Raw genomic sequence first — 16,004 nt, 5'->3', positions numbered from 1 at the left:
ATGTGCCTCCACTGGGTATCAAACCTGAGTCTCAACTGCAAGGTGACAATGTTTCCAAAATTCATGATTGCATAAACTGACCCAACAGCACCAAAAGTATGCTTCATCTTCTCTGACCGTAGAGCGCTCCTTCCTATACATGTGGCTCCTGCAGGTAAAACTTTGCAAGCCACGTTTGTTTATGCTCCTTAACATAACACACTTGTCTAGAACTTAGTGTCAACTCTCAGGACCTGTCAGTGTGGACAAAGTGCTTACAGTGGGAAAAAACAAATCTTCGATGAAATCTCTTTGGTCTCCCTTCCATTTCCAGACAAAGTGAATTTTTGAAGACTGGATAGTTAACTGCTAATTCCTCACACCTGACATGGCTCAATACACATTGAGGAAGTTAGTGAATAAGACTGTCAATATCAATATCTATGGCTTATCAGTTTCTCTACATGAGAGATAACTAGTCATTATCTTTGAATCAAGACAAAAGATATTCATCATTTGAATACAGAGTGTCTCATAAGTAATAGCGCAAACTGACACAGGTGAAAGTACACGATAATAGAAGCAAAAAAAAAGTCTCAGTAAACATGGGTCTGCAAACGAGCCATTTTCGAGATAATCGCGAATGTGTGATTACAAGCTGCCACTGACATCATTGTTTGTAAACGTCATCTTAGTTGGTAAAATGCTAAGTGTCAATGTCAAAATGTAAGTCACTATGCAGCACAACTGACGTGACTCCCACAGTACAATTAAACTGTGCACTGATTGTATCCATCCTCTTTCATTACAACGCCACCTCTCGGAAATGTTCTGTTTTGAAAACAAAGAGCAAACCTCGGAACGCGCAAGGAGTAAAGCACTCAGTGTTTACAAAATGCAATCAGTGTCGGCTTCTAACCACAAATTTGCACACATTATTAGCATTTTACCAACTAGGACGACGTTTGCAAACAATGAATCAGTGGCAGCTTGTAATCAGACATTCGCGATTATCTTGAAAACGGCTAGTTTGCAGGCCCATGTTTACTGATACCTTTTTGCTTCTATTATCGTGTACTTTCACCTGTGTCAAGTTTGCGCTATTACTTTTGAGACACCCTATATATCCACATAACTCTTCTTGCAGGCATTTTATGTTCCCATAAATAATTTTTCTGTTTTAACCCAAAACAAGTCAGGAAATAGGTCACAAATGGTAATTGAACAACACTATGAATGATATTAATCTCAAAACAATAAATATATCCTGGCATTATTCCTGCAAAGCAGTCATTCCATGCGAAATCAACACAGCCTTTGACCTGACCATCTCCGATTTTCATGAAATTTGGGGAGTTGAAACTATGCATAGAACTTAGTAAGTATAAAAATTTTTAGTTTCGTGCGTCTTGTAATTGTTAAATTATTCAAGGTCAAAGTTAGCATAAATTGCCCTTTTTGAGCCCGCTTAGCTATACTAAATCTGCTGTAACTCCGCCTCTATTTTGCCTAGGAAGCTCAAATAAAGCTTATTGTACAGTGAATTGAACAGGCTTTCCAGTGATATATAACAAGCCCACCTTTGGATAAAAATATAATTTTGTCACGTGACCTTGACTTTTGACCTTGAATATCTCAAAACATGTCATCACCAAAAATCGTGAAAAAAATATATTTGGTCCCTCATCCCATACTCTAAAACATACCAAAAAATCATTTTGGGACTGCAATGGGATCAGAAGATACAAAATAATATGTGTAACTATGTGACTGATAAAAGCCCCATTACATTAACTATGAAGAGTCAAATATTCCTTAACACACCCTACAAAATGTGAAGGAGTTATCCTGGGTATATATGGTCATGAAAGAAATAGGTTAGACACAGGGAGATCCCTAGCCGTGTGTGTCAAGCGCAGGTCCGGCATATTGTTGACCGCCATATTGAATTCAACGCAAAAATTTCAAAGGAAAGTGGGTGATCTGAGATATCAAATGAGGCTAGAATTTCACGAGAAATGAAGTGACGAAGGAATTTCCAACGTATGTTACGCCAGCAAAAAGTTATACACATATCTTTCACTTACGATAAATGCACATTATAATGTTGTCAATGTTCCTGTGAGCACACTCGTTGACGTCTCTCACACTCGCATAGAACATTTGGTAATGTAGCATGTGCAACAACATCGCAAGCAGCAACTATGCCTTCTCTCAGATGGTCAATATCAGGGACTTTTAGTGCATGCACCATTCTCTTCAAATGTTTCTGAAGGTAAAAGTCCTCCTAAGATGTTAGATCTGGGGAATGTGCAGGCCTTTTAATAGATCCCCGTGTGCCCATCAATCTACCTAGAAAATTACCATGAAGAAATTGCAAAAATGTCCACATAGTGTGGTCACACTCTGTCCTGTTTCAAAACTCTCGAAAAGTGCCATATCCCGTAAGCAAGGGTGAAAATACCTGTTCACTTAACAAATACAAGTAGCTCTCACCATTTAAGGTTCCGTTGTTGAATATGGACCAACCATTTCCGTTCGCCATACATTATACCACATAATTAGCTTACCAGCAACAACCATTCGACTGAGCAAATCACAGGTATTGCATATTATTTTTATTAACTTCACCGTGAACTTAAAAATTTGCCTCGTCACTGAAGAATTTTTCATTCCGAAGGAAGTGTCACGTAATTGTTTGAGATACTTTTCCCAATATTCTTGACTATTCAACTATTTGGTGAATGTAGCTGATTAAAATCATATCCAATGGTGCGTATACATCTTTCTCTCCTAAGATGTCAGCGTGATCTCGATGAGTTCCTAACACGTTAGGAGCATTCCAATGCTTTGTTTTTAACACCTCGAAAAGGAGAAAATGGTTACAAGCATGCAGTAATAAATTTTTGCTGGTTAAATATATGTTGGATAAACCTTCGTCACTTCATTTCTCGTGAAATTCTAGCCTCATTTGATATATCACATCACCCCCTTTCCTTTGAAATTTTTGCGTTGAATTCAATATGGCGGTCAACAATATGCCGGATCTGCGCTTGACACACACGGCTAGGGATCTCCCTGTGCCTAACCTATTTCTATCATGACCAATTATACCCAGGATAACTCCTTCACATTTTGTAGGAGGTGTTAAGGGACATTTGACTCTTCATAGTTCATGTAATGGGGCTTTTATCAGTCACATAGTTACACATATTATATTGTATCTTCTGATCCCATTGCAGTCCCAAAATGATTTTTTGGTATGTTTTAGAGTATGGGATGAGGGACCAAATATATTTTTTTCACGATTTTTGGTGATGACATGTTTTGAGATATTCAAGGTCAAAAGTCAAGGTCACGTGACAAAATTATATTTTTATCCAAAGGTGGGCTTGTTATATATCACTGGAAAGCCTGTTCAATTCACTGTACAATAAGCTTTATTTGAGCTTCCTAGGCAAAATAGAGGCGGAGTTACAGCAGATTTAGTATAGCTAAGCGGGCTCAAAAAGGGCAATTTCTGCAAACTTTGACCTTGTATAATTTAACAATTACAAGACGCACGAGACTAAAAATTTTCATAGTTACTAAGTTCTATGCATAGTTTCAACTCCCCAAATTTCATGAAAATCGGAGATGGTCAGGTTAAAAATTACACATATCTGTGTTGATTTGGCATGGAATGACTCAAAGGATAAGACAGATTAATTCTGCTCTATTGGTAACAGCGGATATAGATACAATTATGTATCAGTAAAATTACTAACAATTTTCATTATATATATATATATATAGGATGCGGCAGAAATATTGAGACAATTTCAATTTGTAAAATCTATATTACACTTCAGAATAACAATGAAAACATTTACATCACTGGAAAGTACATACAAAAGCATTTCATGTGATGCCTATGTTTAGAAAATAATGTCACTCAGGTGGACACCATTCTCCCTCAAACAAACGTCTGCACGTCGGTGTACAGCAGTACATAGCTTTGTGCAGCATCTCCAGCGGAATTTGCTATGTACCATTTGAATTTTCTATGGGTGAAAATGTAAGTCCAAGCATAAAATCCATTGCACACTTCTGTCAGACATGCCTAGTGACACAACATGCCGACGAACTGAACGCTTGGGACTACGCAGCAATGCTTTCCTGACCCTCCGCACAGCTTCCGAAGTTTGCACGATTCATGGACGTCCTGGGCTCTTCTTGCCTGTGGCTCATGCAGTTGTTCTGAAGTTTTTTACCCAATTGAGAATTGTCTGTCAAGAGTAACATTCCAATGTGAATGCACGGTGCTCACTCGAGCAACGCTCCACGGCTACTGAAGGCTATGCACTGCTGCACACAATGACACATGAATTTGCATGCCATTTGGCATATTTCGGGGAACCAAAGTCAGACTGGGGAACTTGCCTTGGATTTGACCCAAAAATCGTTAGAAAATGATGAAATAATGCTCTGGTACAATTTGCAGCTCTTTCTGAAGAGTACCCAGAAAGTCGTAAATTTGTCAAAAACAGTGTGTCCAACGGTGTGTGAATTAGATGCAGAAATGCATTCCACGTGGCAGCACAAATGCCATTTGTGTGTGCGAATGTGTGTACGAACAGAGCGAAAGACGAAAGCTCTTCCCACGCCAGCCGTGCAGCTCTTTTCCGTCACGTGATGTTAACAATGCTGAAAGCCTCTGCCTGGCCCCCCCCTCTCCCTCTCCCCCCCCCCCCTCTCTCTCTCTCTCTCTCTCTCTCTCTCTCTCTCTCTAACAGATTTTAATGCATTTTACACAGAAATTGAGATGATGAAAATGCCAACATAAAAGGCGAAATGTTTAATCTAAACTGCATAGAATCAGTCTTTAAGCATATTACCTTCTCTGTATTAGAATACATGATTGTGCCTAGTCACCTTATTTATTGAAACATTGTCCTATACATATGAAAATATTTATGTGCAAGTTTGTGCTTTCGTAACATATTTGTCCATTATGAAAATTGAAAACTTCTTGAAATGAAGGAAACAACAGGTTACATTTTATGTATTTCTAATGAAACTGAGTTCCATAAATTATTCTTAAATTAAAGTATAATGTGTTTTGTGAATGATATACAATATAGCCCAATGTAGCTACTGGTAGTGTAATGTTCGGTGTTGTGTCTTTACGAGTGTCAATTTACCAATTTTATCTATCATAAAGCATCCTTATTGACACAATTAGCCTACAGATGCAGCGAAGCAAAGTTATATAACAAAAAGACAAATAAAAAATGTGGCTGGTATCATCAAATTTAACCAATGGTCATTGTCTGATATCAGTTGTTTCTTTTTAATGGAATTATGAATTATGTAAATACTTGACAAGGATCGTGAATTCTCAGCATAGCATGTTAAGAAAGTGACCGACATTTCCTTGTATGTTAATCCAACTTTTTCCACGTATTCACTCAAAAATAAGTTTTTTACCAGTTATATTGGTGCAATGAACGTTTTAAAAAAATACTTTGAGCCGTAAAAGTATATTTCATTCTTTCTCCATTGACAATATTTTTATGCAATATAATTTAAGATTTATTTTTAACATTTTTGAAACAGCTTTTGATTGTGTAATTTGTAGTGGTGTGCGGGGTCCCGAAAAGTCAGGACAGGATTTTGGAAAAAAATGTCTCGTCCCGATCCCAACTTCGGGACATGATTTCCTGACATTTCGGGATCCCAAGCAGTCAAGCAATACCGAATGGACATTTTAAGAAGTCGTTAATTTTCGAAGTTTTCTGCACTCTAAGTGTCTGAAACTTCTCGGAAATTGTTAAGTTTTTTCTCTAGAAATGAAAAAACATTCACATAATATGAAAGTTACGTGTAGAACTCGAGTAAAAGTACGGCATAGTAAGATTTCATATCTTTCTAAGAACTTCTATTTTACCTATAAATATTGTTTCTGTTGTTACACAAATCATAAAATTCAAATTGAATTGAAAATACTTGATGTTGGTGCCAAGTTCAGGCCTCACTCCACTATTTAAATAGAAACTGGATTCACCTTATATCTTTTCCATACACAAATAACACGATGCACAGATATCGGATACCACGAGTGTTCAAATTGTGTGAGTTGGGTAAAATAAAATCTCATGCAACATGAAGTTCTACTATTTGCAAATAAAATAACCCTTCATACGAAGTTTCAAAATTTCATGTAAGTAATGTTACTCAATTTTTTTGCTTGAACTTAATATTTAATTTTTCTTAAAATTAATGTTGCATTGAGTTCATGTTTGGCATTAAGTTTCATTTCAGTAACGTCCATGTTTGAAACAAGGGGTGTTTTTCTGGGGGGGGGGGGGGATGATGGCTGAATACAAAACTGATTGTTGTTCTGTGTAAGACTTCAAAATGGGAAGCTTCGTGGGAAGTGCGAACCACACATTGAACAACCAGAAATCAATAATTATTATACATACAAGTCGGAGGGAAGAAGGCAATTCAGATGTTTACATCATTCATCAGGTAGCATAAAACTGATTATGTTGTGTGTGTGTATGTTTAAATATATTCAAATATGATGCTCGTGTGAAGTGGGGAACTTGTGTGCATTTTCGAATAGCACTGGTTCCCCAAATCTATTAAAAGTCCTCATTTGACAGATTAAATCTACTCTCTTTCTCACACACACACACACACATATTATTGAAATTGTAGTCCTAGTTTATTTTGGGGGTATTTGTAACTTTATATTTGAACAAAGAAATTAGAACAATAAGTCAACGGGCTACTAAGATTATCAATAAATTAAATTTCATCTTTGTTTACCTTATTATGTGTCCTTAGACTTGAACATGAAGTCAATTCTGGGATTTACTCACACACACATCCCAAAATCTCATGATTATTATTATTTTAAAAATATCCAATTTTTAGCTGTAACAAGTAAAGGTGTTTTTCGTGAACATTACATTATTCCATGATGAGTGATGTGGAGGCAGGACCTCATATATTCTCGATATCAGCCATATTTGAATGTGATGTTATCAGCACCATGCTCAAGTAGCTTTTACTCCTACGGTTGGCCCAAGGTACCAATTTATTTGAGATTGGGTGAGCTCGATCCATTTTTTGCATGAACAAGGCTTGAAAAATTCCTACCTGGATCGGAATTGAACCAGGATGTACACCCAACGGCAACAGAAGCAGTAGGCAAATTGTCCACCAGCATTTTCATTTGGTCTGTATTACACAATGTGATGACAATGAATTGAAATAAAGACGTCAATAAGCAGAGAACAATGCCTGCTTCGAACCAACATAGTTTCATTCCTTAAAACAACGCAGAATGTAGAATAAAAAAGTAATGAAATTAGCGATGGACAATTTGCCTACCATTATCTTTGCCATTGTCTGTACCACATGCCAATCATACGCCTTATCGACTAGCTGTATTGACATTAAATTTACTTTTACACCCCTAAATATATTCTTTATAAAGAAATGACTAATCTCTAGCTGTAAAAGGTAATGAAGTTTCCAGTGCGCATTAAGCCGTGCCAATGGGGGTCTGTGGAGGTAAGACCCCACGTATTCTCAATCGCAGCAATTTTTAGGTGTTATCACCACGCTCTGGCCACCTTTACAGTCCCAATTTATTTGAGACTGGATGAACCACAATACCATTATATGCAGGGAGCAAGGTTTGAAAGATTCCTATCTCAGAAATCGAACCCGGGTCTTCCACACCTTACTGACTAGTTACATTGGCATAAAAGTTACTTATATACCCTCCTAAAATCATTTACACTTTCTCAAATACAAATTCTGGACAAATTTCTCACATAGACTGCTGTGTGCACGACGTTGCTTTACATCATCTTAACGGGGACCTTTATGTGAAGTGAGGAACTTGTGTGCAGTCCCCGTTTGGCGGATTAAATTTGCACACACATTCAGAGTTCCCCGAAATGCGTATCTGCTCCAGGTTAATTCCCCGAAATAGGGAAAAAATTCAGGTTATTGATTTTGATGAAAATTTAACTTTTTCAGCTCATTCTCACCATCCAGTGTCACTTCTGAGACCCATAGAGGTCCAGAAATCTTGAAAACCCTCAAAATAAAAAGTCCCCCCCCCCCCGAAAGATGGAATTTTGTCAGGTTCCCCAAATTTTCACACTTACAAACCTGTGTGTGTGTGTGTGTGTGTATGCACGTAGATAGATAGAGAGATACTTAGGGATAGAGAGGGAGAGAGAAATATCTACAAGTAGTCTGTAATTTCATGAGGAAAGTGTGACATAATTCTCAAATTAATCAACATGTAACAGATGAGGAGCTCAGACACTTTTCAATTTAAAGAAAGATAGGGAGATGCTTTTAATCATATTTCCTACATAACATTGAAGGCAAGACATGTGATAATTTGACCCTTCATTGGAAGATGAATGACTGTGAAAAAGGAGTGTTAGTTGAGTAAAGGCTTGACTATGGTGGAGGCATATAGTGGTTCGAATATCTTTAAACTGTAGGTCTAGTCTCAATTAGCGTATCTGTGCATAAAGTGGACTTAAAAAGACTTAAAAGCAGGGACATTGCACCTTTTCACCTTGAAAAATTACAGATCACTGCACAAAATATATGTATCAACCTGTAGCTGTAAATTTCCGATTTTCATGGTATTCTTCAGTAATTATGTGTACAAAAATGGTAAAAATTGAAAGAAACACTAAAAACTGCATGTAAGATCAAATTTGCATTATTCTGTGGATTTACTACATATGTTTGGCATACAATTTTATCCATTTGTAGCCATTTTCTGGCATCAATAGGCATTTATTAGTGTTAATGGGATTGAGAAAAATTAACAAATTCCCACAGAATGGGGTAACCAAATGAAGGTGGGTGTATGGTAATGTAACAGAATTACAGAAATGAAGAAGTTAACACGTATAAGGTAATTACATAAATGCTAAGACCCCTCAACATTCTATGTCTTGTTTTAAATAATTTAAAAAATGTATATTTTGTTTCTGGTTGTAAAAAAACAACAAAAAAAACATTAATTATGATCATGTTATGAAGTATGGCCTGGATAAATTAAAGAATTCATGAAGAAATAACTACACACTTACCTTCTTCAGCATAATTATAAATTTTCACTCCAGACTCTTCTAACAATTCCTCATCTGCAAGTGTGTTCTGTGGTTGTGATTGGCAGTACACTGGTTCACCCTCAATCAAATTCATAGATGGCCTTATTCCTCGAACATAAACTTCTTCTTCTTTATTGTCGGGAGGAGGAAGTTTCTCTTTGTTTTCCATTACGTCCATACCACTAGCATCTTCCACTAAGATTTCATCCGGCTCCGGTTTTCCATTGCCTTCACACGAAACTCTGTCTTCATGATTGGACATTACACTTTCCCTACTTCTCTTCCTTGTTCCTTTTCTCTTTTCTGCTGTCAATGTTTCTTGCTCATTAACACTTTCCACAATAACTTCATCATCTGACGCAATAGAAGCACCTGTAGAAATAGGGCGAGTCTTTCTCTTCACTCCATTTCTTGTGGGCAAAACGAGAGCATCTGAATTATTAGTGTACTTGGGGCTCAGGGGTGGTATTTTGTTGTGTTTTTTTGCACGAAGACTTGTTACATCTGCAACAAAGGATCCATTTGGAGCAATACTTTCTATTTCTTCGTCAGCAATATCAACCACCTCTACTGTACCTGCAGTAGAACTACTTTTACATTTTTCCTTCACTTTTCCTCTCTTCCTTACTTTTGATTTATCAGACTTCGTTTTATCAGTCACTTGAAAAATACCAGATGAACTTGATCGTATAGGAGAGGACAAGGAGTGACATGGAATTTCAGAAGTTGCACCTACAATGCGAGGTCTCTTCCTTGGTGAAATTTTATTTGCTTCTTCTGTTCGTTTTCTTGACCGATATTCACAAATAACTGAAATATCATCAGTGTCATCGATAGAACTATTGTGCTTAGATGCCTGCACAGAATATATCTTCTTCTTATGTGAAGTGTGTTTCTTTTTCAGATGTTTCGGAACAGACAAAACACCTAATTTATCTCTGTTACCAGACTTGCGCTCTCCATTGTTAGGGCTTAGGGGATGTTTTCTTTTATGATGATGTGACATTTCTGATTCCTTGGTAAGGTCAACCAAAAGAGGCAACTTTACATGAGATGGCGAATATGAAGGTCCAGCAGCCAAAAAAGGGTGCAAAGATTTTTTGCCAGGCTTTTCACTTTTTGAGGTACATGGTGGGAATTCACTCATATTGTTATTAGAACTATGCTTCAGTGTTCTTCCCAGACTCATATCCTGTTTAACCTCTACTGACCTTTTTAGGATTGCAGAACATTTTAGCATTGCAGAACAAAATTTCTCCACGCCTACTGCCAAACTTGAATCACAGTCTACATATGAATTAATGTCACTTTTATCTTGTAAACTAGCATTTACATCCTTACAGTTTCCACCATTTTGAGGTTCTGTACCATCACTATTTAACCTCGCTTTTCTCAATTTAGGTTGACTATCTTCACTTTCTGATCTCAAAGTTTTGGATTTTCTCTTTGGCATGATTGCCTGGAGGACAAGGTTTCTTGGGTAAGCTGGAACAACGATGAACGTTGAGGAAGCTAACTGCAGACGATGTGGGCAGAAACTGGTAGATTTGCCTATAATGTGTCCTGCGAAACTAATTGATTCCCTTGTATGCCGTGAATGGCGCAAGAATACATAGAATATCCTTCCCAACAATGAAGGCATCTACAACCGAAACTAAGCTTCAGTAGGCACAGCTGATTTGTACCTTGACACCAACTGTTCCACACCTGATCCATACAGTTTCTATTGCTTGCCAAGTGGCCTCGATAATGTTGATGCAACATTGCTGCAATGAAAATTAAGTAGCATCAAAATAAAAGCTATATTCTTTACCTAGTAAATGGAATTGTGTAGACATATACAATAATGCAAAACGAAATTGCATAACTTTCTCAACAGAATCATTACAACCCGGCAGTGTCCATGTACTACATCTCCTCTTCTGTAGGCAATCCCATGTTAAGGGATCAGTGTGGGGCCTTATGGGTGTTTACTTTTGAGATCACACCAACCCTAAAGAAGGGCGTTTAACCAGAAAGGAAAGTTGTTAACATTCAAAGAGAAAATAATAAATATACAATAAGTATAGGGAATTAAGATTTAGATTGTCTACCACTTCCCTTAGAGTCCAGGTCGTCTTGCAAAGATATGTTCATTTCTTGTGTTTGCCCCGATTTGGGGGCTAAATAACAGCCTTCTGGATGTTGTCCAGGCAAAAGTTCAAAAGGTTTCAATGGATGTCAAGTAGGTGTGTGAGGGTGCGAGTGTGTGTGCACACGTGATTGTGCAACACTACTTTCTCAACATGGCTTCACAGATATTTGACTGCTCTCAAAGATGAAAATTCTGCTGATTTTGTAATCGATCTTGAACACGCACCCCTACAAAAGTTGACTTGCCCTCGGTGGAATAAAGGAATAAAGGTGGTTCACGTGCTTGACGTTTGTTGCTCAGTAGACAGTCTGGGTCTCTGATACAGGTAAGATCCGTGTGATCATGGATCTTAGTTTTCGGGCTATCGCGAACTGTGTGTGTGAACTCTGCGAGAATGTGGAAAAGGTCTTTCTAAAGAAGAGAGACAGCATTTTTATTGAGAATGAACATCAGGATTAATGGAAGATTGAAGACGTTCAACTTGTCATCTTCAAGATTTATAACCGCCCCAACTCCATCAAAGTGTTAGTGTTACAGCGTGTTTAGTGCAAAGTGAATTTAATAATTACGCCAAATACGTTAGCACTCAGTGAGATAAAATTAAATATATACAGCAACAAAGAAGTGTTTCAGGCATCTTTGGACACAAAAAATTGTGTATTGTACAAACAATTGTTAAGAAATATTCTGATATCTCAACAAATCAATACCGGAAGCTGGCTGCTCAGCATATTCCGGATACGTTTGTAACCCGCTGATGTCAGGTGCCTGGGCCTTTCCTATTTACCAATATGGACAGTCTTTAGTGTATAAATATTATAAGTTAAAAGCTCCCCTTCAAAACACAGTTCTATAGATTATTATAATTTTAATATAAACATCCACTGTTGTTTTTCTTGTTTTGTTTTTGCTTTTGAATGGTAGATTAAACCTGTGACGTTCGTCCATCAAAACTTCAAATACACGTTTTATAACGTAACAATTTGAAACATGAGAAGACAATGTATGGAACTGGATGGCCCAGCTGTACCCTATACCCAAAGTGGACTTCCAGAAATGGTGGAAGACCAGGAACAGGTGTGAGCAGTCCGAAGAAGACTACCTTAAAGGGGATTAGAGATTCAGACCTCAAGATCAGTGATTATATTTTTCCAGGTTAAAGGTTGGATATTTTTTAATAATCATTTGTAATTGCTTGGTAAATAAAAAATGAATGCAAGAAAATCAAGAAAAAGTACAATACAGCCACCATATGAACATAGAAATGCAATTTTACTTACAGAATGAAAGAATTGTTCTATTTTACTTTTACTGAAGCACACACACACACAAAAATGGTAAAAGTGTCATATGTGGGAAATCACTCTAACTCTTTCATTCTCTACTTTTTTACATTCGTACTTACCTATTCTGCATTGCGAAACATTGTTTAACAAGGGATTTCACTTTTTTTAACGAAATTAGTATCTATTGTAGACATATCGAGTAATTATTGTTCGTTCTTTTCTCGCTTCCTGAACACGCAAAATGGCGGGCAAATCTTGACTAGCATTGTGTTTCAAACGGCAAAGCAGTGTTTCAACCTTTTTAACAGAAAAATTCCCACATAGCACCGAAAACCATTCCCGCATAGCCCAAAAAACCATTCATGCATAGCCCCAAAAACCATTCAGGATAGTATGACCATCCACGATTAGCCCCAAAAACATTCCGAAAAAAAACATTCCTACATAGCCACAAAAACCATTCTGGATCGTATAACGATCCACGAATAGCCCCAAAAACCATTCACGATAGCCCCACGCACCATCACGGTAAGGTTAGGTTAGGTTGCTTTAGGTTGGGCAATATAGTGAAAAAACTGTGCGTTTGGAAACACTTACTGGGGATTACGTCATCAGATGCTCGCAACATCCGGTTCAAGTATGGATGGAAATGCAAGCAAAAGCTTTCGTGCATCGGACGGACATTATTATAGAAAAATACATGATTTAGCAGCCAATTACATTGAAAAATGCGAGAAAACACTTCCACGACCTTCCAAAATTACACAGAAACTCAATTCCGTAAGTACTTTCTCCTGTAAATTTAAAGAAATCCATTTCCTGCATATGACATTTTTACCAAAAATATTTCAATGTGTAATTCACAATGATTACATTCATGCAAGGTAGGATAAGTATTTTTATCACAAAATATCTCCATTTTGACAGATTTTTTTTCATTTTCAGACAGACAACTGTTCTATGTTCTGTTGCAGAGTTAAAAGTTAAATATTAACTCTGGACTATCTTGATAAGGGTGTTATTTGCTTTCTGACCTATGTAGAAAGGTATAGTTGCAGAAGAAAATGATCTGAGACAGGGATGCTTCAAATTACTAACAGCTTCCTTTTTCATTCCTTATTTTCACTGTATATCAATGGGCAATTTTATAAGCCTAAGTATTTGAATAAATCAGAATAAATGAGTGACTAGGCCTAGTTACCATTATCCTAAGTACATTTAGTATATTACACTGTAGTGTATGTAAGTTCCCCTCCCTCATACATATTACCAGTGTGTTGTATGGCTTTTTGATTGATTTGTTGTTTCAAATCTACTTTATGCACAGTAAGGCTAATCGAGACTGGACCTAGAGTTTAAAGTGGGATCTGAACCACTTGTGCCTCCACCGGGTATCGAACCCGGGACCCCTTGTGTTGCATGGAAAAAGACCTAAAATCAATAGTGATCAGCTGCTATTACATTTGATGGATTTTCATACTAAAGAGGTTTCTTTTGTTCTCCAGGGAACGAGTTTACAATACCGGACCAATCTCTAATTTCTATGAAATTTTGCCTACTCGCTAATTGTGAACTCCTAATCACAAATCTGCATGTAATAATTGGCAGTAGAGTATGGAAATCGAGAAAAAAATTAAATAAACTATGTTTTCTTAACGTAACCTAACCCTACCATAAGAACAGCAGCTCCACGGAACATGCCATTTTCCCCGAATGGGCATGGGCGTCCGGAAGGGGGGGCCGTGGTCCCCCCTGGAAAACGAAAGTCAACCAAAAATTACATATTTCACACATATAATTTAATTTCAGCCACAATAATGTGTGTTACTTATTGGACGAACATGATAAATTCAAATTTAAGCAATCTTTTTTGACGGATGAACACTATTATTGGGGAAAATATGTCATGTTGCCCCCCCCTGGAAAAAAATACCTTCCTTGCCCCTTCCTGGAAAAAATCCTGCGGACGCCCATGCGAATGGGTGTCATATTGCAAAACACTTTAGCAACATTGTGTACTGACGTCACGGGAGAGAGCTTTTTCATGTTGGGCAAGACAAGGTAACGCGTCTCTTAGCGAAAATATTAATTTTTGTTTGTATTTATGCTAATGGAACCTAACCTAACAGGCCTAACCTAACCTCGTAGACATTCCTCGTCTGACGTCAATATTCAAGGTAGCCAGATTGTTGTGCGTAAAGGAAGACCATTAATGAATTGCAAAAGAGAGATGGTTCTGAATCTCTTTGTATGAACAATCACCGTGGTAAATCGCAAGGTTATTTTACAAGTTCTACACATAAATGTATAATTTTAACAAGTGACCGCCAAATATGAACTACAGATACGTCATCAGAACACCGAAATTGGTAAGTAGGCGAAATTTTATAGAAATTGGAGAGTGGTCCGGTATTGTAAACTCATGCCGTTCTCCAGCTTCTAACCTTCAGACCACCAGCCTGCAGTGTGGAATCTTCCTTTTGGCTATTGCAATCTGTTGTTGATGTTCAGAATACATGTTATGATTCATCTGTGTTTGATATTTTTTAAATGAAGTTTTCATTGTAAGACAACAGAGCATGTGACACAAATACATGTATAAATTGCACTAGTTGGGAAATTACTGTGATAAGTAGTTAAGTTTAGTGACAATAAGTATTTTCCCATTGACTCGTTGTTTACAGCTCTGCAAGTGATATAATGTACAAATCAAATATAAGGATAAAATAATAATAATTATTCACGGCTATTGCCATTTTCATTAAATTGATAAATTTGTTTTCCAAATAAAGAACCCATATTTACTGTTTACATTCGTAGATTCATCATACGGGTAATACAACTCTGTTACCAACCTCAAAATCGTTTCAATAACTGTGATTCAATGTTCCATCATAATGGTTAAGAACATTAAATCCTATTAAAATAAAGTAAAGTTTCAAAAAGTTGTTCACATTATATTACATTTAACATGCTCATGCTTACGTCCACATTGGTCAAGGTGTAATGCAAATTATCCCGACGGGAATTATGTGAAGAAGATGGTTTTACAAATTATCCCATGCAGAAATTTCAAATTTGTAAGAGTGTCCGCCGTGACCGGGATAGAGAAAAAAGGCACAAGAGGCAACCGAAATTTAATTCATATCTTGCTAGTTTTGTGCGGGACAGAATTTTTTGGGTCGGGACGGGAAATTTTTTACATCCCGACATTCGGGACGGGAAAAATTTGCAATGTCCCGACAGAAATGTTCAAAATTTCCCGAAGCTCAGCGGCGCGATTCACGAACTGTTAGTAGTCCGATATGTAGTCTAATATGTAGCCACGTCAGGCTTGTGGTCAAATTTGTAGTCATTTTCTGAATTTGCGATTCTTGAAACTGTCTACAGCGGTCTACAGGCTACAGTCGACTACATATCGGGCTACAGTTGTAGACAGTTCTTGTAGGACCCTTTTTAACC

At 37.2% G+C, this 16,004-nt stretch overlaps 1 protein-coding gene across 3 annotated transcripts in view; it reads right to left on the bottom strand.

Moving 5' to 3' along the window:
• Positions 1-15,637, bottom strand: part of LOC145978587 (uncharacterized) — a 40,503-nt gene extending 24,866 nt beyond the window's left edge. The window contains exons 1-2 of one of the 3 annotated variants that reach the window (XM_083111295.1): positions 15,528-15,637; positions 9,102-10,888 (exon numbers count right to left, since the gene is read on the bottom strand). In XM_083111295.1, the coding sequence (XP_082967421.1) occupies positions 9,102-10,764 (1,663 nt within the window). In that variant the 5' untranslated portion in view covers positions 10,765-10,888; positions 15,528-15,637. Of the gene's footprint in view, positions 1-9,101; positions 10,889-15,397 lie in introns of all 3 variants that reach the window. The other 2 variants (XM_083111294.1, XM_083111296.1) reach the window with 2 other exon arrangements.
• Positions 15,638-16,004: the final 367 nt, after the last annotated feature.

Source organism: Lepisma saccharinum, chromosome 25 (assembly GCF_977018435.1).
Source record: "Lepisma saccharinum chromosome 25, izLepSacc3.1, whole genome shotgun sequence".
In the NCBI taxonomy this organism is placed as follows: Eukaryota; Metazoa; Arthropoda; class Insecta; order Zygentoma; family Lepismatidae; genus Lepisma; species Lepisma saccharinum.
This window is presented reverse-complemented; position numbering and strand designations above follow the sequence as displayed.